Raw genomic sequence first — 23,905 nt, forward strand, 5'->3', positions numbered from 1 at the left:
CTTCCCCAGCAAGTTCAGGCTCTGATGAGGGTAGGGCTTCTCCCCATTCCCCGAAATGGGGTGTGTTGGGGTGGGGGGACAGCCCTCTATGGCCTTTGCTGTCCCTCTCCTTGCCTGGCTCCCTGACCTCCCAGTCCAGCTGGGGAAGCCAGACCATTACTGGGTGAGGGCAAGAGATTAGTTAGAATAATAAATAGATAAATAAATAAATACACAAATAAATACACTGGAGAGGCCCAGCCGGATGGGGAGAAGGGCATTTGTGAAGTGCCCCAGACCTCCCCCCAATACATAAAGAGGATACCTGTAGTCCTGTGGGTGGGGAAAGTGCTCAGAGAATCTGCGGGAGAGGCTGGAAGCCAAGCAGGGGCTGTCCCAGGGTGAGAGAGGGGCTACATTAGGTGGCCGAGCCCTGAACTGGCCCCTCATGTCGGCCCCAGGTCAGGTGAACTCAGAGGGTTGAGAGCTGCTAGTGGGATGAGGGCTCTGGAGAGAGTAGGGGGTGGGGATGAGTGAGAAGGTCCCCCAGAGGATGAGGAAGGTGGTGTGTGAATGGCTAGACTAAGGCCAAGGTAAGGGCAGGGGGATCTGGGACAGGCTGGGGCCTCCGAGAATGAAGATTAGATTCCTAAGGCCTGCGTCCTGGTGTGCATGGGGAATCCATGGCAGGCGTGAGAGTCAAGGGGAGGTTTAGGCCTTAACATTGGGGGGCTCCTGTAGAGAACCGGCCTGAAACGCAGTTGGGAAGTGAGAGAAAAGGTCTGTAAGTTAGAAAGGGAGAGCTGCAGGGTCTGGACGGGAGAAAATTCCAGCTAGGGGGCCCGGCAAAGGTGCGGACCTGGTGCCTGAGTTGGGAGCCTTGAGGGCGCGAACAGCGGGTCAAGGTCCGAATCTTGGTAGCCGGTAAGGACGAGGCGGGTCGGGATGTACTTGGGGAAGACGGTGGCGGAAGCGAGTTCTGGGTTTGGGGGTCGGAGAGAAAAGTTCTGGTCTGGAAGCAGGGTCCCCACGAGGGCCGTGGGCAGGGGGACGCAGCTGGGGGACCCGGGAGCGCGATGGGAGGCTCAGCTGGTGGGGCCGGCGGGCGGCGGCGGCGGGGGTGGCTCGGCCCCCTTGACGCAGGCGGCCTCGCAGTGCTTGTGGAGGTAGGACTTGAGCGCGAAGCTCTTGTCGCACTGGCGGCAGCGGTAGTGCTTGAAGGCCGAGTGCGTCTGCATGTGCGCGCGCAGGTTGGAGCGGTCGGCGAAGGCCTTGCCGCAGTGCGCGCAGCCGAACGGCTTCTCGCCGGTGTGCGAGCGCATGTGGCCCTGCAGCAGCCAGGGCCGCGAGAAGGCCTTGCCGCACACGCCGCACTTGTGGCGCAGGTTGTGCGTGAGCACATGCATGGCCAGCGCGGGCATGGACACGTACGCCTTGCCGCACGTCGGGCACTTGCGCGCCAGCTGGCTGTCCAGGCTGCGGTGCGTCTGCTTGTGGCGGCTCAGGTTCGACGACGTGGCGTACGTCTTGCCGCACTCGGCGCACGCGTGCCGGTGCCCGCCGCCCGCCGGCGGCCCCGCGCGCCCCGCGCGCCCCCCGCCGCTCCCGGCGTCCCCCGCGCCGCCCGCGTCCCCCCCGCGCCGCCGCCGCGAGCGCCCGTCCGAGATGAAGAAGGCGTCCATGGAATAGCTGTCGGTCACGGCCGCCTCCCCGCGGAAGTAGCGCGCCGACAGGCTGGACTGAGGGCTCTCGGGGTCGCTGTACTCTTCCGGGGCCGCCGGCGGGTACGCGGGCTCGGCCGGCGCCAGCTCCAGGCCTGGCTTCTGGTCCGCATCGTAGCTGCTGGGGGGCAGGCAGTGCGGGGCGTAACCTGGAGGGGATGAGACAAGGGCGGGGGAGGTGAGGCGCCCAGGAGGCGTCCCCTGGCCTCGCTTTGGGAACTGAAGTCTGCTTGTAAAGCAGCAATCGCTGTCCTGCTTCTGGGGTCAGGATGCCCGGGTTCAGATCCTAACTCCGTGGGCCGCACGCAATAAAAACCACCCAACTCCATCCTTGTGGAGCCCCGTGAGGTCACATTCTACAGACTTGGTGTTGACTACCTTCTTAAGTGCTCACGGCCACGCGGGGAAGGTATTGTTGTATGATCTGTACAGAGAGAGAAACTGAGGTATATAGTCTAAGCCCACAAATATTTGGTGGAACCGGGATCCGAACCTTGGCAGCCTGATGCCAAAACCCAGGCTTTCTTTATTCCAGCAGCATTCTGCCATTCCAGTCCTTTGACTTATCTGAATCTCAGCTTACTCATTTGCAAAATGGAGCTTATGATCGGACACCCCTTCCCAGGGTCTTTGGAAGGATTGAGTAAAGTGATGAAAAGAGCCATGCATTAATTGTACCTGTGCACCAAGCTCCGCCTCTATGCGTTACTTTTGTTAACTCATTTAGTCATCACTGACCCTATGAAGTAGATCCTGTTTTAATTCCCATTTTACATATAAGGAAGTAAAGAAAGAGCACACAGTAACTGCTATATAAATGTTAGCTGTTACAGTTACGCTTTTTACTTGCTTGAAAAAGCGACTTCCTGAAGATTATGTAATTGTCTGCCCCCCACCCCCGGACTGTGAGCTTCCCAAGGTGAGATCTGTGTGCCCAACACGTGCCTGGCTCAAAGGAGGTGTACAAAGAATAGATATTGCATGAGCGAACCACAGTTCTGGTAAACCCACCTCCCAGGGTTGCTGGGGGATTTTAAAGAGGTCAAGTATGTGGCGTGTAATAAATGCTCCAAGAAGGGCATGTCCTTGTAACTTGCTCCCCGCTCCACTGGAAGCGTTCTGGAGTCCCCTTGTGAGATTTATCCCCTCTCTGAGCCCCTCTTTCCTCTCTAGAGTTGGACCAGAAATCCTGTCCATTTCGGGATCTAGTGACTGTTGGGTTGGTGGGCTGGCACCCTCCCGGGCATTCTACAGGGGCTTTCCAAGGGCAGGGACCATCCTGATTTGACTCTGCCTCTCTGGGCCTTGGCTGGTTCCAGAACCCTCCCTGAGGGCCCTGGGGCCTGGGCTCCCAGGAGAGTTCCTGGCAGATATTACACAAACTTACCAACCTGGCACTGAAATACCAAGTATTTCCCTTGTCCTTTGATTGCAAAAAACAATGGGGGTTAGGCTTCTTTACCCAGAGTGGCAAAGCTGGAAATATGACCCTCTACCACCCCCAGCATCCTTGATTCAAATGAGCAGGTGGAAAAGGGCTTTGTAAGCAGGGAACTGGATTCAGAGCTTTCATCCCCTGAAACAACCTGCCTGATTCAGCATTCATGCTTTTGCCTCTCATCTAGCCTTTGGGATGGTCACAGGGTGAAGTCTGTGCAGAAGGCACCCGGGCCCAGAAGGTGTACCTTTATTTTTTACCCCTGTCCCTTCAGCTGCCCAATAGAGACCTCTACACACAATGACTGGGGGTTGTGGATGTGGAAGACTTAATAGGGAGGGCACTGGTCAGATGCAGAGAGGGCAGTGGTGGTGGCAGTTTTATAATGGGGCAGGCGTGCAGCCTCTCAGCACCCCATTCTTCCCTCCTGTCTGCCTTTGGTCTGGAGGTTCCCCTTCCTCCCACTCCAGGAATCAGGCCTGGTACTAAAGCCCCTAAAACTTTCAAGGAGTGTTGTTTCAGACTGAGTCAAATACCTGTTAGGCATGCCTAGACTCCCTCTTTGTTCTGTGTTTCTTTCCATTGTGATTATTGATGATAATGATAATACTAGCTGATATTTACTGAGCACTTACTAAGAACCAAGCTCTGTGCTAAGTGCTTCACTCCCATCACCTTGCTGAATCACTACAAAAATACCTGTGTTACACATAAGGAAACAGATGCAGAGTGGTGGTGGTACTTGCTCAAGTGTGGGACAGCAGTTGGAACCCACTGCACTGCTCCTCTTCCACATGCTGGGAGGAAGGGGCATGGCTGGGTTGTTCATCTACTGGCAGAGCCCCAGCTAGTGAACACTTGATAAGTATTTGTGAAATGGGTGGTGAATGGGTAATAAAGATTTGCCAGGCCAGCCTCAATTCCTAGTGCAGCAGGGTCTGCCAGGACCATTCTGCCTAGCAGATCTTGGGACAACTTGATTTCCTGACACTGATTCTAGCTGGGTGACCTAGAGCAAGTTGTACATCTTCCTGCGTCTCTGCTCCGTTCTCTGGGTATGGGGTTAGTATAGAATCCATTTGGAGGGGGTCACTGACCATGTGACCTTGGATGTGCTATTATTAAGGAATGATGGCATATTGGTTAAGAGCACAATTTTGGTACCAGACTACCAGGATTGAGTTCCAACTTTACTATTCCTGGCTTTGTGATCTTAGACAAAGTGTTTGACCTCTCTATGCCTCTGTTTCCCCAGCTATGAGATAGTTGAAAATAAATGCACCTAACTCACACAGTTTGTAGTACAGAGTCCATGAATAAACAAACAAGTGAAAAGTGAACAAATAATAACCAACATTCCCAGAGCACTTTTGTGTCTGATACTATTTAAAGGTTTTACGCACGAATGCATCCCACCCTCATGACTCTGAGGTTGGTACCATCTTACAGATGAGGAAACTGAGGCATAAAGTAGTTGTTAAGCAACATGCCCAGGGTTGTGCAGCTAGTAACTTAGAGCCAGAATTCCAACCCAGTGCCTGGCATGATACATGTTGGCTGTTACTAACAATCTCCCTAGGTGGGTTTCTGTGCTGGAAACCCAGTTTTCTTGGCATCTGCACAGACACATCTTGCACCTCCAACCTGGGCCACTGTTTCCTCACCCAGGATGTGTAGGTTCTGGCTCACCCTCTGATGAGAAAACTGGTGATCCAGAAAATTGGTAGCAGCTCAATGGTCTTGGGCTGTCCTCGCCCTAGCGGGATTCTCTTTCTGTGGTGCCCTCTGGTGGTGACTTGCAGTACTGCAGCACTCCTGTTGCTGGGGTCTCTATATAGAAATACTGGCACCTCAAAGGCTGAGCCTCCACTTAGGGACAGATGCGGAATTGCCTTCCGGTCAGAAATTGTGGGGCCCGACATGGTGGCCAGCAGCTGCGGAGTTTGGCATGAGTTGTGGGGTCGGGGTGGTGGGTTGTATGAGAGTTTATGTGGTCGTCTTGGTGGAGGTGGTTCTAACTTGCTTTGTGATCGTGATTAGGTTGCCTAACCTCTCTGGACTCTGTCTCTACCTGTAGAAGGTTGACTGAGATGCTCGAAAGACCCTTGTTGCATCGTGGCTGAACCGATCCCTCAGTGATTCCCATTGTCCTGTCCCCTACCCCCCAGTCCCTATCAATTCCATCTCCTCAGACTCACAGACCTCTCCCTAGCTATGTGACTTTGAAAGTGAAAGTTAAAGTCTCTCAGTCATGTCCGACTCTTTGTGACCCCATGGACTATACAGTCCATGGAATTCTCCAGGCCAGAATACTGGAGTGGGTAGCTATTCCCTTCTCCAGGGGATCTTCCCAACCCAGGGATCAAACCCAGGTCACCTGCATTGCAGGCAGATGCTTTACCAGCTGAGCCACCAGGAAGCCCATCTGACCTTGGGCAAGTTATTAAACCTTTTTGTGCTGCATCTGGATAAAGGAACTTATAAAAGGACTGACTGAATTAATGATGTATAATGCTTAGTACAATGCCTGGCACACAGTAGCCTCTCAAGCTGTTATTTAATTGTCACTATTATTGTTCCTACATTTTCTAGTGATACCCTCTAAAAAGAGCAAAGGGGGCACACGTGGGTCATCTCAGGCTGCTGTGTTACCTTGGGCAAACCACCTCACTTTTCTGGACCCCAACCCTGGAGAATCCTTTAGGACACTATAGGCAGTGCTTTTCTGACTCTGTGCATGGAACTCACACAGGTTTTAGATACCTCCCTCTGTCCTACAGGTGACTAGAAGGATGAGTTACCTGTCTCCCTGCTGACAGGGTGAGATAGGCCTCTCTTGTTTGGAAACAGATAGAGGCAGGGAGGGCCAGGGACCCAGGGAGAAAAGACGGACTCTTTTAGTCATATTCCAGCTATGTGACCGTGGGTAAGTCACAAAGCCTCTCTGGGCTTCAATGCCTCATTTGAGGGATAGAACAGAGCCCCTCCAGTCGCAAGGAGCTATAAGGAAGGCTCAGAAACACTTAAGAGAAGTGGAGATGTCGTGTATATCACCTGAGAATGAATTTTGATTTTCCCTGCTCAAGAGTTTTGATATTTTAGACTGAAGGTCCAGAATACATTTTAAAAAAATTTTGTAAGAGAATATTATGAGAAATCAGGTGCTGGGCATTTCACAAAAATTGTCTCTTCCAATTGTCTGACCCCTTGGGATGAGGGTGGGGGGAAGATCTGAGAAGTACTGCTGCTTCCAGCTACCATTGTGCCCACCTCCTGTGCCAGGCACTGCACTAAGCCCAGAGACCTGGAGAGGGCAGAGGAGTTGCTCAAGGTCACTGGAGGAGAAGTAAGGCTTGAAATCCCCCAGAATCTGTGTTTTTTCCCCAAACCCCTGAACAGCATGGAGACCTGTTGAGGGAGGGAAGATTTTCAATTGGTGGGAGGCAGGGGTGGTGAGTTTCTTCAAATACCACCACCTAGTTGGCCTGTGTCTGATGTAATGATGGGGTATTGGGGGTAGCGAGAAGCTCTTCTTCTAGAAAACGCACCAGCCTTTTGTAAACCTTTGTAAATAATTAATAAAAGTAATGACTAACCCTGCTTGAGCACTTACTGTGTACAAGGCACCCTGCTCAGTATTTTATGTTTGTTAGCTCATGTCTAAGGGAATGTAATGGTCACTTGCCCCAGTGCCCTACTTCTATGGAAGCTGAGGCCCAGAGAGGGGCCTTTACCAGGTCACAAAGCAAGTTCCCACCAGAGCTAGGCTGGCCTTCTGCCTCCCAGGCCAGTACTCTTTTTCCCAGTCTCCCTCAGGTTCCCAGTGTCCCAGACTTCCTCCAGGGAATCTCCAGGCCAAATCCCACATCCCTGTCTCTAGTTGGGTAGAAGAAGAGAGGGGCCTAGTGATGGGCCAGCTTCCCAGGTAGCCCACTTTCCCGAGGAGAGCTGGGCCCTGCTAGGTGGGGGGCTGGAGGGGCTGCTGCATGAATATATTTAGAGCTGCGTCTTGCTGTGCCAGGGCCTCGGGCCTTGAGAATCAGCTCCAGCCAGCTGAGCAGAAAGCCAGGTCTGTCAGCAGCAAAGCAGGATAAAAATAGTTTCTCCTGTCTGCTCACAGAGCTGGGCAAAGGGGCTGGTGCCTCCCCCTCCCCTTATTATAGCATCTTTGTTCGCAGTTCCCCGGGCACTGGACCAGAAATGACACCCACCTCCTCCAAGGGCCTGGCAGCTGGTACACCTGCCCACTGGGGAGGGGGCCCCTGAGTCCAGATGAGTTGGGGACAGAGTGGGGTCTGGCCCGACATGACCAGGGTGGTAGGGTGTGGGGCTCGTGCCCACTGACTCAAACCCAGGAATGCTGAGAGCACTCCAGAGCCTTTCCCCCTCTCCCCGCCTCCTGAAATCCCCCATATTCTGGTTTCTCCTGACTGTGACCCAATTCCTGTGGCCCACGGGGAGGTCCACAGCTCTGCAGGAATCAATAGGAAAGATTTTTCAAGGGGTTGTGGAAATAGACCTGGTGGCTGAGGGTCTGGAGTTACCCAGCACTGGTTGGTGGAGCAGCCTCCCGCTCCCTCCCAGGCATCTCTGGGGCCATTTCTGGGCCTTCTTTTGGAGACCTGGTGTCTTGTATAATGTACGTTGTCTCTCTGGGCCCCCTGCTTCCTGCCCTACCCTCTCTGTGCCCCAGAAGAGGCAGAGGGCCCATTCCAACCTCCCTTCTTAGCTAAAGGCTGGCAGCGGCTACTCCATCCCAGGGGAGACTACAGCTGGAAGGAAGCCAAGAGTTCCAGGGCCTCATCTCTCCCAGCAGCATCTCACAGGCCCACCCCCACCCCCTCGCCCTGAGAGCACCTCTAGGCTGAGGGGGTCCTGGGAACGTGTATGAAGCACCCACCTGGGAGGGGTGATACAGTGCACCACTTATGCCCTTGTCATCTCAGGCAAGTCACCTCTCCGATCTCAGCTTTGCCTCTGGAGGTTGAAGCTAACCTTCGCCTTCTCTCTGCACTTGCTGCCCTGTGCCCACTCTGTGTGTATGTGTGTGTGTTTGGGATGTATAAATTGCTATGCTGCCGTAGGGACTTGATATACTTTCCTGACCTCTATCAGGAGCCAAAAACTGAGACTGTCTGAAGAGTGGACATTCAGCCTGGCTCCTTTGTGTCCCCCTTGTGACCCCAGGCTTAAGGGGGGGGTATGGACCCCAGATTCATTATCCCATCCCTTTTATTGCACATTCCCGCTGACAGATTTTTAAGAAAATCGAGTTTTGGGTCCCTGAAAGACAAGAGCTGAAAGAGATCAAGTTCGACTGCTTATTTTTGTAAGAGGGAAACTGAGGTTCCGGTAGGGCAAGATTAATTCAGAGCTTCAGAGGAAGCTGGCTCTAAGACTTGAACTGCCCAGCCTTGAGAATGGACCTGGACATGACCTTGGACTAGAAATTGGATCTGGATCTGGATCCGGTTCCTGGAGCATGAATGTTGACTTGGACATGGATTGAAACTTGAACTTGGACATGGATTTGTTCTGAATTTTGAAGTGAGCCTGTAACCTGGGACATTGACCTTGGAACTAGACTTCAGACCTTGTCCTGGAATGAAGGTTAGACATAGACTTTGAACCTGAACCTCTGCCATGTCTCTAATCTTGACCTTGGACCTGGACCAAGACCAAGATGCCAGGGGCAGAGGTGGTTAAAGAACACTCAGGCGGGCCTGCTGTGTGTCCTTTGACACCTCCACAGCCTTCTCTGAGCTCCCTCTCTCAAGGGACTGGGGCTACTGTTTTGCATCCCTGCACCCCAAATAGGCTTTCTAAAGTGTGGGGTAGACATGTGGCAATTGGGGAGTTTGAGCAGATTCCCAGGCCTGGCCTGGGGCGACTTCTCGGCGCCATCAGAGGGAGTGATCGGAAGCGGGTGCTGGTATAATGTGGTCAACTAGAGAAGCCCATGGGCAGAAGTAGGAACGCTTCCTCAGCTGCTGGGGAGGCTTAATGTAGCTGTGGAGGGCAGACAGCTGCGTTATTGGATTGGCATTGATCCCTCATCTGCCTGGGTCGGATGCACTCTGAAGGAGTATGAGGGCAGGACGTGGTGGGGGTTAAGAGGATGGAGGACCTGGCATCAAGCTGGAGTTCAGAGTTAGGGTGTGCTGAGAGGTCGATACTCTGGGGTCAGTGAAGATGTCCACGGGTTTATGGAGACCACTGGTGTGCAGCTGGGTGGGCAGCTTCCTTCTCTGAGATGGATGCATCCCTAGCATTCCCCAGGATGGGGCCCAGGCCTGGGAAGGGGGAAGTTTGATGGAGTTGGAGGATGAGGTTCTGAGAGGGTTGGGAGAATGTGAATTGCCATCTCACTGAGGGACTGAATCTGTGCTCAGAATCACCCAGGGGAAAGAGGGGGAAGGGAGGGCTCCACAGAGGCAGAAAGCAGTGGAGAAGCAAGAGGGGGAGAAAAGAGGCCTTACGTTGGAGAGGACGGTGAAATTAGATCTGCTCTCCCTTCTTTGGGTAGCGCTGCAGAGAAACCTGGAACTTGGCCCGTTGTGGGGCTTCTTCCCTATTTAGGTGCATTCAGGGGGAGCCTGGAGCCCAGATGTACCTGCCACACCCTCTGCCAGCCCCACGGAGGCTGCTGATGTGTGTGTGTGTGTGTGTCTGTGTGTGGAGGAGGAGGAGTCCTCCAGGAATTCTCCAGCACTCCCGAGCTTTCCCTGGGCTGGGGGTACTCTTTAATTTGGGGTCTTGCATCTTCATCAATCAGGAGCCTGTGGTTCCGCTGATCTCCACGTTCACAGGCTCCCTTCCTGCCCCCCACCCAAGATTCCCCTCGCATTGGTCTCCTCCTGACCCTGCAGCCGTTGTTGCTGCAGGGATGGCTTGTAAGAGGATCTTTCTAATAACTGGAACTCTCTCCAGCCCCGGGCTCTCCCCCTTTCCCTCCCTCCTTGCTCCTTCCCCCTCCTCCTCTCCCTCACTCTCCTCACCTCCCCCCTCCTGTCTTTCTCCTTGTTTACCCAGCACACTTACACACGCTGCGAGAGAAAAACGTCGGCTCAGCAATTTTTCACACTTCCCTCAAACGCTCAGCAAGGTTATTTCCGGCAGAGCGGAGACAACGGACCGCTAGATGCCGGCAGGCTCTCCGAGGACCTCCAGCACCCCTACCCACCCGTGGGATGAGGGAGCCTTCATTTCCCAGTCTGGCCACACCCCAGGGATGGAAGAGCCCCCCCACCCCCACCCCATAACAGAATAAGGCAGACTCTGTTTCCCAGCCAAACTCAGGCTTGAAGGGTCACCCCTTGGTCTCTGGCACTAACCATTTACTGCAGACATTGCTAGGGCAGCCAGGTCAGAGTACCTGTCCTCGGCCCGGGGCTGCCTGCAGAGACTGAAGCCAAGAAAAGTGCTTGGCCTCAGAAACTCTGCCACCCTCAGCCAGACGTCGGATGGTAAACGGAGCCCTACAGAAACCCTGACAATGGCCCCATGCATTCTGTTAGACTCTCATCCAGTCGTCTCCAATGCCTCCCACCTCACACTTGACCTTCACAGAAACTGAGCTTGTCAAAGTTGGAAGGATGCTTAGATCATGCCATCCAAATTCTTTCACTGTTGAGGAGATGGAGGATCAGAGAAGGAAAGGCACTTGCCCAAGGTCACATAGCAAGTCAGAGACCTAGAGCCCAGGCCTTCCAGAGTTCCAGGCCAGATATCAAACTGTCAGGACAGCCTCACGATTCCCCAGAAGGAGCTGGTCTGGAGCCCTTTAGGGAAAGGGCCAAGGACAGGGTGGTTCTAGGGGGTTAAAGCTGGTACAACAGCCCTGCTGATGGCTTGGCCCTTACCTTGCTTCCCACTATTTGCTCAGAGGCTCCTTTCAAAGCTTTTCTGGACTGAATTCAAGGCAAGGCATTCCTGCCTCCCTCCTGAGGAACAGTCTGCAGTTTTGGCTGTGCACGAGAAATTCTCTGGGCTTCTCTGGGTTTCCTCAGCTGGCCTGGGACAGGACCAAGGGGCCCTCAGTGGGCAGGAACCCAGGGCTTTGTGTCCGTCCTCCAAGGGATCCACAGCTCAGGCTTGCAGGCATTTCCATTTCTTCTGAGGTCCCCAGCCCTGGCATGGCCCCAGGTCCACCCTCTGTCCTGCCAGCACTCAGATAAGCCCAGCCGTATCCCTGGGATTCAGTCCTCAACCCCAAGAGACCCTGGGGTCAAGAAAGAGGACAGCAGAATCAGAAACGTGTGGGGCAAAGAACAGGGGGTTGGTTCTCTTGGGGATCTGGGGGAGGTCAGGGGCTGAGGGGCTGGAGCTCTATCCCTGTTCGCTCCCTAGTTTCTTTGACCTTGATGAGGTCACAGAGCGTTTTACCCAGCGCCCTCTTGCTACCTGGCTTGGCGGAGTGATGGAATGTGGGTGAAGTGCTTGGAAATCCCTGAGGCAGAAGCTCCCACCCTCCTGCCTTTGCCATCTCAGCTACCCCCTCATCTCAGCCCTTTCTTTTCTCTTTTTTCTCTCCTCTCCTCTTTCCTTCCCACTCACACACACACGCGCGCGCACACACACACACACACACACACACCCAACACACACATGCAAACCCCAAAGCTGATGCCACATGTGATGTCAGATTTCTTAGCCAAAGGGATGCCTCCTCTTCAGACACCTGTCCTGGTGGGGACCATCAGAAGAGAACCCTTTTGTGATCCCCTTGATGGGGGATGGGATCCACAGAACCAGTCTCTAATTTTTCCCCATAACCTCCAGAGATCACCTCTTGGGCCTGAATGACCTCTCTTGTCCCCCAAACCCTTGTCACTATAGGAACTTGCTCTGAAAAGAAAGAAAGTGTGTTGGGGGTGGGGGACTGACAGGAAACAGCAGGGCTGGCTCTAGAGGGGAGTGAGAAGCTGGAGGGGGGAAGGGGGTGCGACCTAGGAGACCAAGAGCCACCTTGGGGGAACCCCTCCTTGAAATTCCCTCTTCCTCTCAGTCCCCAGGACAGGCCCAGCCTTTGGCAGGCATGTGGCTGAGGGTAACAAAAGAGTTGCTGAGAGAGGGGGCTGAGAAGACTTGTCTGGCATCACCAGGGGGAGCAGGCTTGAAGGGAAAGAGGGTGCCCCCAGCTACCCCTAGGGAGCCAACCCTCTCTCCCCAGGGGTTGGTGGTCCAGGCCAGTTTACAGTCCCCATCAAAGGAGCACTCTCAGACAACCAGCCTCCTTCCCTCAACCAGGAAGAGGGGACCCTTAGAATGCCTTGTGCATTGGCCCCCCAGCACTAACCTTTAATGGACACCACTCTCTGTCTCCATTCTCTCACCATCCCTCACTCCAGTACCAATCTAGGGCCACAACTTTCAAAGTCCAGGCTGACGCTCGCTCGGCGGCTGGATGGGCCGACCCTGCGACTTTCCCTTTGTACGGACCTGGCCCTCGCCCCGCCTGCCTGGCCCTCGGGAAGCCCGGGAGGCGCACACAGCCAGGGAAATCTCCTCCCGGGGTTCCCTGCCGCGCGCACCCCTCCTCGTGGCCCGAGTTGGGGAGGGCCCGAACTCCCCTCCCATCTTCTTCCCCCCCGCCGGGTCCCACTCACCGTTGTCCCCGGAAGGCCCCCGGGCTCCAGGCAGCACGTAGGCGGTCTCCAAGGGGTGATAGGTGGGGGCCGGCACCCCGCTGCACTGGAAGCCGTCGCCTTTGATCTTCTTTACCAGGAAGGAGCGGGGCATGGTGCGACTGGCGTGGGACTCGGCGGGGGCACTTGCGAGGGGCCCTGGTCGGGGGGAGGAGGCCAGCCGGGCGCGATTGGCTGTCTGCGCGGGGTTTCAGCACTGGACAGCTCCCAGCGGGCGGCGGGCCGGCGGCAGCGCGGAGCCGGCACCGGTGGCGGCGGCCCCGGCTGTAGCTCTGGCTCCCGCTCGGGCTTGGCGGCGGCGGAGGCGGCGGCTCTCAGACAGGCGATTGCTGGAGCTGTGCTCAGCACTCCGGCTGCCGGCTTTATATGGGACGCAGGCTGGAGGAGATCAGGTGGTCCCCTAGCAATGGAACTGTTCAGCGCTCTAATCCATCAAATGTCCCCCAGGACAATCGCTCCGCACACGTTCCCCTGAACCGGCGGCGGTGGGGGCAGGCCAGGCGCAGGGAGCAGCGGGCAGGCAGGAGGGGAGAAAGTGAGGGCGAGAAAAGCAGAGATATAGAGAGACGGAGAAAGGGGGGCGGGGGGGGGGACAAGGAGGAGAGAGAAAGAGAGAGCGGAGATGAGATATACAGAGAAACACAGAGAGACATACAGAAAAAGAGAGATGCATACACAGTGAAAGAGAGAAATAGGAGCAGAGACCAAGATAAGGACAAAAAGACACGAGAGAGAGAGAAGAAAGGCAGAGACGGAGAGAAGTAACAACACACACCCACGGGAGAAAAAGAGACCTCCAGATACACAAAAAGAAAGCACCCAGGGATGCAAAGAAAGGGGAAGAGAAGTGCAAGACAGAGGAGAGAGGACAGGAGGTAGACCGGTCTGAGCAGGCGGGATTCAGGCACATGGGGACACAAGGAAGGGACTGCAGAGAAGAGTGTGAGCTCGCCAGCAGCCGCGGACGCCCCTGCCTCCAGCCCCCTCCCTGTCCCCTAGTTTTGAAGGGTCCAGTTTGGACACTCAGCTTTAACTAGGGGAAGTCACCCCCCCTCCCCAGCTTGGCCTCCCACTGAAGCTCCCTGTTGGGTTTGGGGTTCAACTTTCTTCTTCCAAAACTGATGAGGGGAGCAAGTCCCCCATGCTGATGCCCAGCCTAGCTCAGCCAGTCCTGTTCCAGTGCCTAGCTCAGGCGGGCGCTGCAAGAGGAAGTGAAAATCGTCCAGTAATTAATTTCCCTGCTGCCGGGGGGTGGTGGTTTTGACACATCCGAGGCTGTGTCTTTCCCTGAAGCGGGGAGCAGACAATAGAGACACGTGGACTGGGAAGGGAGAGGGGGGAAGGGAGGGGGAGCGGGGCTCCCGCTGGAACTCTTTGCAGGTCAGCTCCTTTGTCTCCAGGAGGATCTCAGCAGAACCCCCACTCCAATCCAGCCAAAACCTAGGGGAGCTTCCATATCTGGGTAGGATCAAGGAGCAGGAGAATGCAACCCCCTGCCCAGAGAGGCTGCTTGGCAAAGTGCCATGGTGGTGGGCTGGCCTTAGCAAGTATGTGATGGCCAGAGCACAAGAGTCCCAGAATCAGACTCTAGGAATGTCAAGATCTCATTGGTTAACAGCATTCTGTTTATGGGATGCTAGACTGATGGAGTGGGGTTGTGCTTTTGGGACTGGGTCATCTAATACTAGTTGGGAGACTAAGACCCTTGAAGACTAAGAGAGGCCACAGAGGTGCCCAGGGTCCCACAGGGAGTCAGCAGAAATTTACAGAGACTCCTGTGGTCCTTTGGGACCTCATGCAAATTTTGAGGTGTTGCTTAGAAATCTTAGAATAAAATTTGGACCCCTGATCTTGCCAAGATCCTGAATGATATGAAGGGTCCTGCCCATCTTCTCAGAGATATTGTCCCACATTTTTCCCTCTGAGACTTTTTTTAACCTCAGTCACAGAGGGTTGAGGTGACCACACCCCTGGACTCATGATGCACTCAGTATTCCCTACTTCAGCCACACAAGCCCTCTTCTCATTTGCAGACTTATTACTCTCTCCTTGGCCTCTGCTCTGGTTCTTCTGTTCAGAGGAACCCTGCATTGGCATAGCTGAGGCATCACTTCTTCTGCGAAGTGTCCCTGACTTCCTACATGGTAGACTGGGCCAGCTTGCCCATTGGCCCCTGAGCTGTGTGACTCTGTCCTGTGTTTGGCTCAACATACTCTTGCAATGTGCAGTAGGATATCCCAGTTCCTCTACTTACTAGCCATGAGATCTTAAGCAAGTTATTCAACTTCTCTGTGCCTCGGTTTCCCATCTTATAAAATGGGCTTGCACATAGTAGGTATGTAGGTGCTCATTCTGTGTGTGTTCTGTAAGCACAGTTGCACCGGGAGCACCCAGGATTCATCTAACAGATGTTTGTGGGGCTCTACATAATAGGTGGTAACCTCAACAGCCCTAGTCCCTGGTCTCCTTGGAGGTGACATTCAAGGGACATAAAATTGGGTGAGCAGTGGAGGGTGCTGGTTCCTAGACAGGATGGCCAGCAAGGGTCTCCTGGAAAAGGTGATATCTAAGCAGAGACTTGAGTGATGAGATGGAGCCAGCCATGGAAGGAGCCAGAGAAAGAGAGCTCCAGGCAGAGGCTTCACAAGTTCAAAGACTCTGAGGCAAAAATGAGCTTGGGCCAGTTCAGGAACAGTAAGGAGTGGGAGGAGATGAGGTCAGGAAGTTGGCAGGGCTGGAACCCAGAAGGTGTTCAATAAATCATGAGTGAATGACTATGGGGTAAGTTGTTGTTCAGTTGCTAAGGCATGTCTGACTCTTTTTGACCCCATGGACTGCAGCATGCTAGGCTACCCTGTCCTTCACTATCTCCCAGAGTTTGCTCAAAGTCATGTCCATTGGTCGATGACGCTATGCAACCATCTCATCCTCTGTCGCCCTCCTATCCTTTTGCCCTCAATCTTTCCCAGCTTCAGGGTCTTTTCCAATGAGTCTGCTGTTTGCATTAAATGGCCAAAACATTGGAGCTTCAGCTTTAGCATCAGTCCTTCCAATGAATATTCAGGGTTGATTTCCTTTAGGATTGACTGGTTTGGTCTCTTTGGAATCCATAGGACTTTCAAGAGTCTTCTCCAGCACCACGATTCAAAAACAGCAATTCTTTAGTGCTCAGCCTTCTTCATGGTTCAACTCTCACATCCATACATGACTACTGGAAAAAAACCTTAGCATTGACTGTATGGACTTTGTTGGCAAAGTGATGTCTCTGCTTTTTAATATGCTGTTTAGGTTTGTCATAGTTTCCCTTCCAAGGAGGAAGTGTCTTTAATTTCATGGCTGCAGTCACCATCAGCAGTGATTTTGGAACCCAAGAAAATAAAGACGGTCACTGTTTCTACTTTTTCCCCTTCTATTTGTCATAAAGTGATGGGACCAGTTGCCTTGATCTTAGTTTTTTGAATGTTGAGTTTTAAGCCAGTTTTTTCACTCTCATCTTTCACCCTCATCAAGAGGCTCTTTAGTTCCTCTTCATTCTCTGTCATTAGAGTGGTATCATTTGCATATCTGAGGCTGTTGATATTTCTCCCGGCAATCTTGATTCCAGCTTGTGATTCATCCAGCCTGGCATTTCACATGATGTACTCTGCATATAAGTTAAATAAGCAGGGTGACAATATGCAGCCTTGAGAAACTCCTTTCTCAATTTTGAACCAGTCCATTGTTCCATGTCTGATTCTAACTGTTGCTTCTTGACCTGCTTACAGGTTTCTCAGGAGGCAGCTTAGGTTGTCTGGTATTCCCATCTCTTTAAAAATTTTCTACAGTTTATTGTGATCCACACAGTGGAAGGCTTTAGCACAGTCAATGAAGCAGAAGTAGATGTTTTTCTGAAATTCCCTTGCTTTCTCTATGATCCAAAAATTGTTGGCAATTTGATTTCTGGTTCTTGGGTGAGATTCAGCCTTAAAAGGCGGATCTTTAAAGTTGGAGAACAATGTTTCACTGCTCACACTGAAGTTGTCAATAGTTGTTGGTGGTGTAGTCATATTTTCTTGAGTTTGTACTGGGTACTGGGATCTCTGTCCCTTAGTGGTGCTTAATACAGCGGAGTGAATAATGCAGGTGGGCACCCTTGAGTTCACTTTTACCTGCCTGACGATCCTACCATTCCAACCTTTTCCATAAGAGATGGTAAAACTGAGCCCAGAGAGCTTCCCAGGACAGTGAGGGTCCACAGTGAATTAGGCACAGAACTCAACTGAGACAGGACTCTCCCTCATCGGGGGCAGGGTGGAGAGGTAATCCCCGCTCGAAGTGACATAGAGAGGCCCACAGAAGTGATGTATTCAAGGTCCATAGTTCAGTATTGTTGGGCTGAAGATAAGATCCCAAGTCTCTGACCTCTGGCTAGTAGGTGGTGTGGGCAGGCAGGCACCTTTAGCAGATGAAAGAAACCCTAAGCCCACAAGTTGAAGTTCAAAAATACACATGGGGTCGGGTGTCCTTAAGCAAGGATGAAATACACAACCTCTGGCACGGTTTCAGCAGTAGGACACCAGGGAGGGCCTTCTGTCTCCCAAACTTCCCCCCAATACTGGCTCACTGGTTTCAGAAAAGCCATGTTTAGGAATTCATTTCTCCAAGCCACATCAAATAAGGAAAGAATTTTAATCCCAGGCATGCTTGCTACAGCATCAGAGACTGGAATAAAACCCTCAAGTTGGAGAAAATGGGGAGGAGCTGTGAAGAAAACATTCCCTTGATGGAATATTCTGCAGCCATTAAAAATTATCATATGGAGGAAGACCTTGTCTTTCAATGAAAGATGCAAAATCTTGAAATCCCTTACAGCACGTTTGCAACTATGGGCCAAAATAAAGATAAACATGCACAGAAAAGTGAAAGAAGGATGGTGGAACTATGGGTGTTTCTCCACCTTCTTTTTTGTGTTTTCCAATAAGACTATAAAATGTTTCAGTTCAAGAAACATTTATCTTGAGCACCTGCTACCTTCTCCCTTACTTCTGAAGAGAAGAAATGATAAAATTTCAAAAAACATGTCAGGAAACTCATTCTTCTGACTTTTGCGAAGATAGCATTGCCTATGGCAAATTTCTCCAATGACAACAATAATTATTACTATATCAACAGTGGCTTCACATGCCTGGCACTCTTCTAAACATCTACCCTTCACAGAAACTGGCCTTGCCAGAGGCTTTCTGTAGAGGGATTTGGAATCAGCCTGTTTTCAGTTCTGATCCATGCTCTGTCATTTTCCAGCTTTGCTTCTCTGTACCTCCATTTCCTCATCTGTAAAATGGAGATTTTAAAAGGGAGTATCCCCAGCGTTGTGTATGTGCATGCTCAGTTGCTCATGTCCAACTCTGGATCCGATGGACTTTAGCCCACCAGGCTCCGCTGTCCGTGAGATTTCCTAGGCAAGAATACTGGATTGGATTGCCATTTCCTTCTCCCAGGGATCGAACCTGCATCTTCTGTGTCTCCTGCATTGGCAGGTGGATTCTTTACCGCGGGGCCACCTGGGAAGCCCATCTCCAGTGTTGCAGTGAGGATTAAATGATAATGTATCTGAAAAGGATTTAGAGCAGTGCCTGGAACACAATAATTTGACTTGGTATTTGTTGACTGTACTTTTGTTTATATGTCATTTCTCATCTAAACCTCACCATGTCCTCATGGGAGAAGGCTCTGTTATTGACCTGTTGACAGATAAGGGTGAAATGACTGGCCCAAGGCCATATGGTTATTGTGGGGAAGAGCTGGGGAGGGTCTCACATCCCTGTGGTCTACTGCCTGCCCCTCCAGGAGTCCCAGGCTTGGCACAACTGGTTTAGCTGGTGAAGGCTGCAGGCTCTGCCCTTTCTGCCTGACCAATCTGCTCTGGTATCCTTCAGATTTCAACCCTGTCTTGCCCATCATGAAGGAGGGGAGCTACTAGTGTCTTTGTGTGACTCACAGTGCTGTGAAACCCCAGGTAGCTGGCAGAGCCACCTGAACCTCTCTCTGGACATCTGAAAAGAGGGGAGCAGGCATTATATTCAGGCTTCACTCCATGGTATTAGAAAGGAGCATTGCTCTGGAAGTCGGGAGCCTGATTCTTCTCTCTCTGCTCCTCCTCTGGGCTCCAGCCTTCTGGTCTGTCAAATGGGCATGGGACAAGTTGGTCCCTGAGCTGCTGTGCAGCGCCAGTAATGGGATTCTGTATGAATTCCAAGGAGGAGAGTAGCTACAAATGCATCCACTTGATGTTGATGGACTGAGCTTCCTTAGTCTGCCTGTTTCTCCAGTGTATTTCTCCAGGTCCTCCCTCTTCTGAGCCTAAGGAAAGAGGGTAGGAGAAGCCTGAAACTGACTCTTCACAGCTCTGTACGCCATGACTCAGAGACAATGGCCCAAGGCCTTGTTGGGGCGGGGCCTTTGGAATCTGATCACTGCTATGTTCTCTCTCTGGTCAATTTGGTCCCGGGAAGCAGATTTGAAAACCAAGATGGAAGTGCAACTTGTGGGGATGACACCTGCAAGAAAAAGAGGTGGGCCTTCAGACTAGGGCTCAAGCCTGACATCTGTGAAAGGAGAGAAGGAGGCTGGGTGAGAGAAGCCCCAGGCAGCGGTGCAGCTCGAAGGAAGTCTGGCCAGAGCCACAGGGAGCTCCGGGCCCAAGACTTCCTGCGGAGGAGTCTCGTGCTGGGTGGAATACCAGGCCCTGGTTCCCCAGCCGAGCGTCCCGGAAGGAGGGTGGCCTCAGCTCAGACACTGGCCGACTGAGAGGGCGCTGCAGTGGGAGGCTCTCAGGGACTGCAGTCCAGAGAGGCGGGCACCTCCCTTCGGCTGCTGCATGTTTTTCTTGATTCATTTAATAAACACAGCTCTGGGCTATGTGCCAGGTACTCATCTACAAACTTTACAAATATCACGTTCGTTAATCCTCACACTCGCCTTCTGACCCGTCAGTATCATGAGCCCCATTTTCAGGGGAGGAGACTGAGCCCAGAGAGGTTAAGTAACTTGTCCAAGGCTTTACAGCCAGTAGGTGGTGAGCCATGGTCCAGTCCAGACAGCCTGCTCCAGAGGCTGTGGTCTCACCACTCTGCCATGCCGCCTCCTCTCCTGGGGACCTTTCCTTCTCATTCCTCATTGTCTCTGGAGCCCAGAGCCTCAACCAACTTCAGGAAAGGACCTGACTAGTGCAGCTGAGTGTGTGGCAGGGTCCCACATGCTCCTGGAGCGTCTACCCTGTTCCTGCAAAGCCTCCCACCTCAAGGCCTTTGCAGATACTGTTTCTGCTGCCCGGAGCAGGCTTTCCCTCCCTCTTTGCCTAGTTAACCCCTCCTCCATCGCTGCCCTGCTTTACTCCAAGATCTAGCCCAGGACAGAGATGATATGCAGTGGGAAGGAGCGTGTTTTAAAGACACAGATGATAATAATGCTAGCTGACATTTCTTGAGCACTTATTATGTTCCAAGAGCCAAATCCAACCCTTTCTGTGGATTACCTTATTTAATCATCACAACAGTCTTTGAAGTGGGGGCCCACAGCTATCCCCATTTTACAGATGAAGAAACCAAGGCTCAGAGAAGCAAAGTGACTTACCCACGGAGACCCAGCTAGGTGTCAGGATTCAAACCCTGATCTTAAATATACAATCCCTCTTTCTAACAGGGCCAGAGGTGCCAAAGGGAATCTCCCTCCCCCTGCACCCCTGAGGGCTGACTGCTCCTTAATGGGGGTAGGGGCCCATATCTGTTCTATTCACTGCCACACACTATCACCTATATAGTGCTGGGCAAATAATAAATATGTATCTTAAATGAATGAATAAACTGACTGGAACAACCTCCTTGTGATCCATCTCCCCCAACTCACCTTGATCCTTTTTGGCCCGAACTTGGGTTAGTTCATCAACCCTTTCAAGGTTTTCCTCTCCTTTGGGGGATAATTGAGTCCCTATCCTGACTACCACAGTCCTTGACCTTCCCGCATTAAAGTATCTTTCCTTCCAAGTTTGAGATGTTTCTGAACCATGGCAAGGTCACCCTTTAAGCAACTCCCTGAAACCTCTGAAAAGGACTGGTTGCAAGAATCTGATCACTGGGCTCCCTGCCAGGTCAGAGGGGCCTTGGGACAAACCCTCAGCATGTGTCAGGGATGGAGAGGCTAAACAGCCCCTCACAAGAGCCTCACATTGAAGCAAGTGAGCTAGTTCAGAGTTTGGGCCTGGGTCACCCTGAGCCAAGTGTTAATCCCAGCTGTTCCTCTTCAGGCTGTGTAATTTTAGGTAAGTCACTTTGCCTCTATGTGCCTCTGTGTCAGCTTTGTAAACTAAGGCTAAACAGGGCTCTATGAGGCCTGGAGCATAATCAGCACTTGATAAATAGAAGCTCTACTTGGATAGTCTTCAGGATATCAGCATCATTCCCTGCCTATCCCTGTTTGGCAGTTGGGGAAACTGAGGCACAGAACAAGCAAGTGCCTTCTTTGGGACTTTCAGGCTGCTGCCTGCCAGATCAAGGCTGGCTCCTTCACCCCACGGTGGCCTCTCCTGCCTCCATCTCTTCCCCACCAGCCGAGCTGAGAACCATCCCTGGCAGATGCTAAGGCGGCTGCCGAAGCTGCAGAGTTGGCATTTCCGGGCTCCCAGGGCTCCTGGCACAGAGGAATCAACCCTTCTCTACACCCTCTAGCTCTGCCTCCTGCTTCTGCCTCTGCTCATATACCAGCTGGGACCCATCAGCTTCCGGAGAAAGTCAGGAGGTGGCCCAGGTGCATGGAGGCAGGGGGCTGTCAATATTGACCAGTGCCTGACCCCAGACTAGTGGACAGACTCCTAAGAAGTCAGAACAACCACAGGTTTCAAGTGCACACCTTCACAGCCTCCCCTCTCTCTCACTCTGACTGTAGAGCACCAGGGGAGCAGAGAGGTTAAAAGCATGGATGGCCTGGGTTCAGATCCCTCCTCTGCTGCTTACTGATGAGTTATCTACCCTGGGCAACTTACCTATCCTCTTTGTACCTCCGTCTCTTCAGCTGTCAAAGGAGGATGCTAATGGTACCTCCTTCACAGAGCAGGTGGGAATCCAGTGAGCTGTTTAGGATGCTCATTCACACACAGTTGGGACTCAGTAACATCAGCCATTTTGAATGTGGAGTTCACTCTCTCTGTTGACCTCTTAAACCTTTCAGCCCCAAGGAGTATCCCCTGTTGACTCCTGAGGCTCTAATGGTCAAGGCCCTGCAGTGAAATGCCACTGACCTGGCACATGGTAGGGGCTCATTAAAAGGTCTTCTTGGCTGTGATACAGGAGCTTCCCTGGTGGCTCAGATGGTAAAGAATCTGCCTGCAATGCAGGAGACCTGGGTTCGATCCCTAGGTCAGCAAGATCCCCTGGAGAAGAAAATGGCAACCCGCTCCAGTATTCTTGCCTGGACAGTCCCATGGACAGAGGAGCCTGGTGGGCTACAGTCCATGGCGTCGCAAAGAGTTGCACACGACTGAGCAACTTTTCTTCCTCCTTGGCTGTGATACAGCATGAACTCATGGAATTTTCATGACCGCTTTTGGAGGTAGTATGATGACACTCATGTTATAAAGGACAACATAGGTATAGAGAAGTTAAGAAATTGCCCAAGGGCTCACAGCTAGTAAGTCTGCAGATATTTACTGAGCATCTACTCTGTGCCAGGCACTGTGCTCAGAACTGAGGATGCAGCAGTGGACAGAGCAAAGACCTGCTCTCAGGCAGCTCATGTCCGCCCTCCTGTGCTGACAGATAATAAGAAACATGTAGATACGCCAGCTTCCTGTTTACAAAGTGTCAGGAAGACAAGTGACATGGGACAGAGGTAGAATGGGGCTGTTTTAGATGGGGTGGGTAAGGAACCCCTCTGAAGGAACCCCTCTGTTTTAGATGGGGTGGGTAAGGAACCCCTCTGAAGAAACCCCTCTGTTTTAGATGGGGTGGGTAAGGAACCCCTCTGAAGAGATGACTTTTGCATAGAGTCCAGAAGGCAGCAGGTGCTTGGTTGGGACACAGGGAATCCACATTTGCATTGGCTGTGGCAGGTGCAGTCTGCAATCCTAGAGATCCCAGGTCTGGGGGCACCTAGAACTCACCTGTCTGGGTTGGCTTCAAAGTGGGTAGTGATTCCCTCTGCTTCAGCTGGCCCACCTCTGTGGAGGAGTTAAAAGAACAGGGCAAATGACTTAATTTCTTTGGGTCTCACTTTTCTTACCTGTCAAATGTGCATTGATAAGCACATCATACGCTGGGGAGAGAGGAGATGCTTAACAGAGACAATCCAAGGAAAGTGCTGAGCACAAAGCCGGGCACAGCAGAGGAACCCAACCCTTGGTGACTTGAGTGGACAGGTGACCTTCCTTTCAATTGCCCAGAACCTTCCAACTACCTGGTCTGATGAGTCCCCTCCTCCCACTGGCAGGGTCGGTACTGGCCTCCCGCATGTCTTCTGTAGCCAGGGGCAGTCATGTAGTCAGCCCTAGGCCCATCACACACTGGCTAGAGTATGTCAGCCTCTACACTGAGTGTCCAAAAGCACCAGGGACAAAGATCAGGAACTCGGCCTCCAGCATTGGCCTTGGGGCCCATTTAGCAGGGACATCTCCCTCAGGCCAGGCCTTTGACCTATTTTTTTCTTCTTTTTTATTTTGGACACAAGAAGCCTCTTATCTTGGTGTCTGACCCTCTTGGAGGTTCTTCAAGCATGTTTGCTACCATGGATCCTTGATGATTCAGCAGCCATTGTCTGGAAACTCCAGTGTGCATGCTGGATGTGTACATGCTGAGTTGCTTCAACTGTGTCCGACTCTTTGCGACCCTCTGGACTGTAGCCCACCAGGCTCCTCTGCCCATGGGATTTTCAGGTAAGAATACTGGAGTGGATTGCTGTGCCCTCCTCCAAGGAATCTTCCCGACCCGAGCATCTAACCCTGAGTCTCTAATGTCTCCTGCATTGGCAGATGGGTTACCACTAGTGCCACCTGGGAAGCCAGAAACTCCAGTAGTAATATTTTTCCCAGATTGAGTGGAATACCACAGGTTCTATCCTTCTGGTCCAGAATGGCTCCTCAGGGATAGGAAGAC

General features: G+C 52.4%; 2 protein-coding genes across 2 annotated transcripts in view; one reads left to right on the plus strand and one right to left on the minus strand.

The window, feature by feature from the left end:
• Positions 1 to 23,905, plus strand: part of LOC129561930 (uncharacterized) — a 59,122-nt gene that overhangs the window by 10,809 nt on the left and 24,408 nt on the right. The window lies entirely within an intron of this gene.
• SCRT2 (scratch family transcriptional repressor 2) lies at positions 1,065 to 12,879 on the minus strand. Its single transcript, XM_055434778.1, has 2 exons — positions 12,747 to 12,879; positions 1,065 to 1,849 (listed from the first exon to the last, which is right to left on the minus strand). The coding sequence occupies exons 1-2, from the start codon at positions 12,877 to 12,879 to the stop codon at positions 1,065 to 1,067; spliced, it is 918 nt and encodes a 305-aa protein (XP_055290753.1).

This window comes from Moschus berezovskii, chromosome 15 (genome assembly GCF_049115385.1).
Source record: "Moschus berezovskii isolate FMDL1 chromosome 15, NW_MosBer_1.0, whole genome shotgun sequence".
Classification (NCBI taxonomy): Eukaryota; Metazoa; Chordata; class Mammalia; order Artiodactyla; family Moschidae; genus Moschus; species Moschus berezovskii.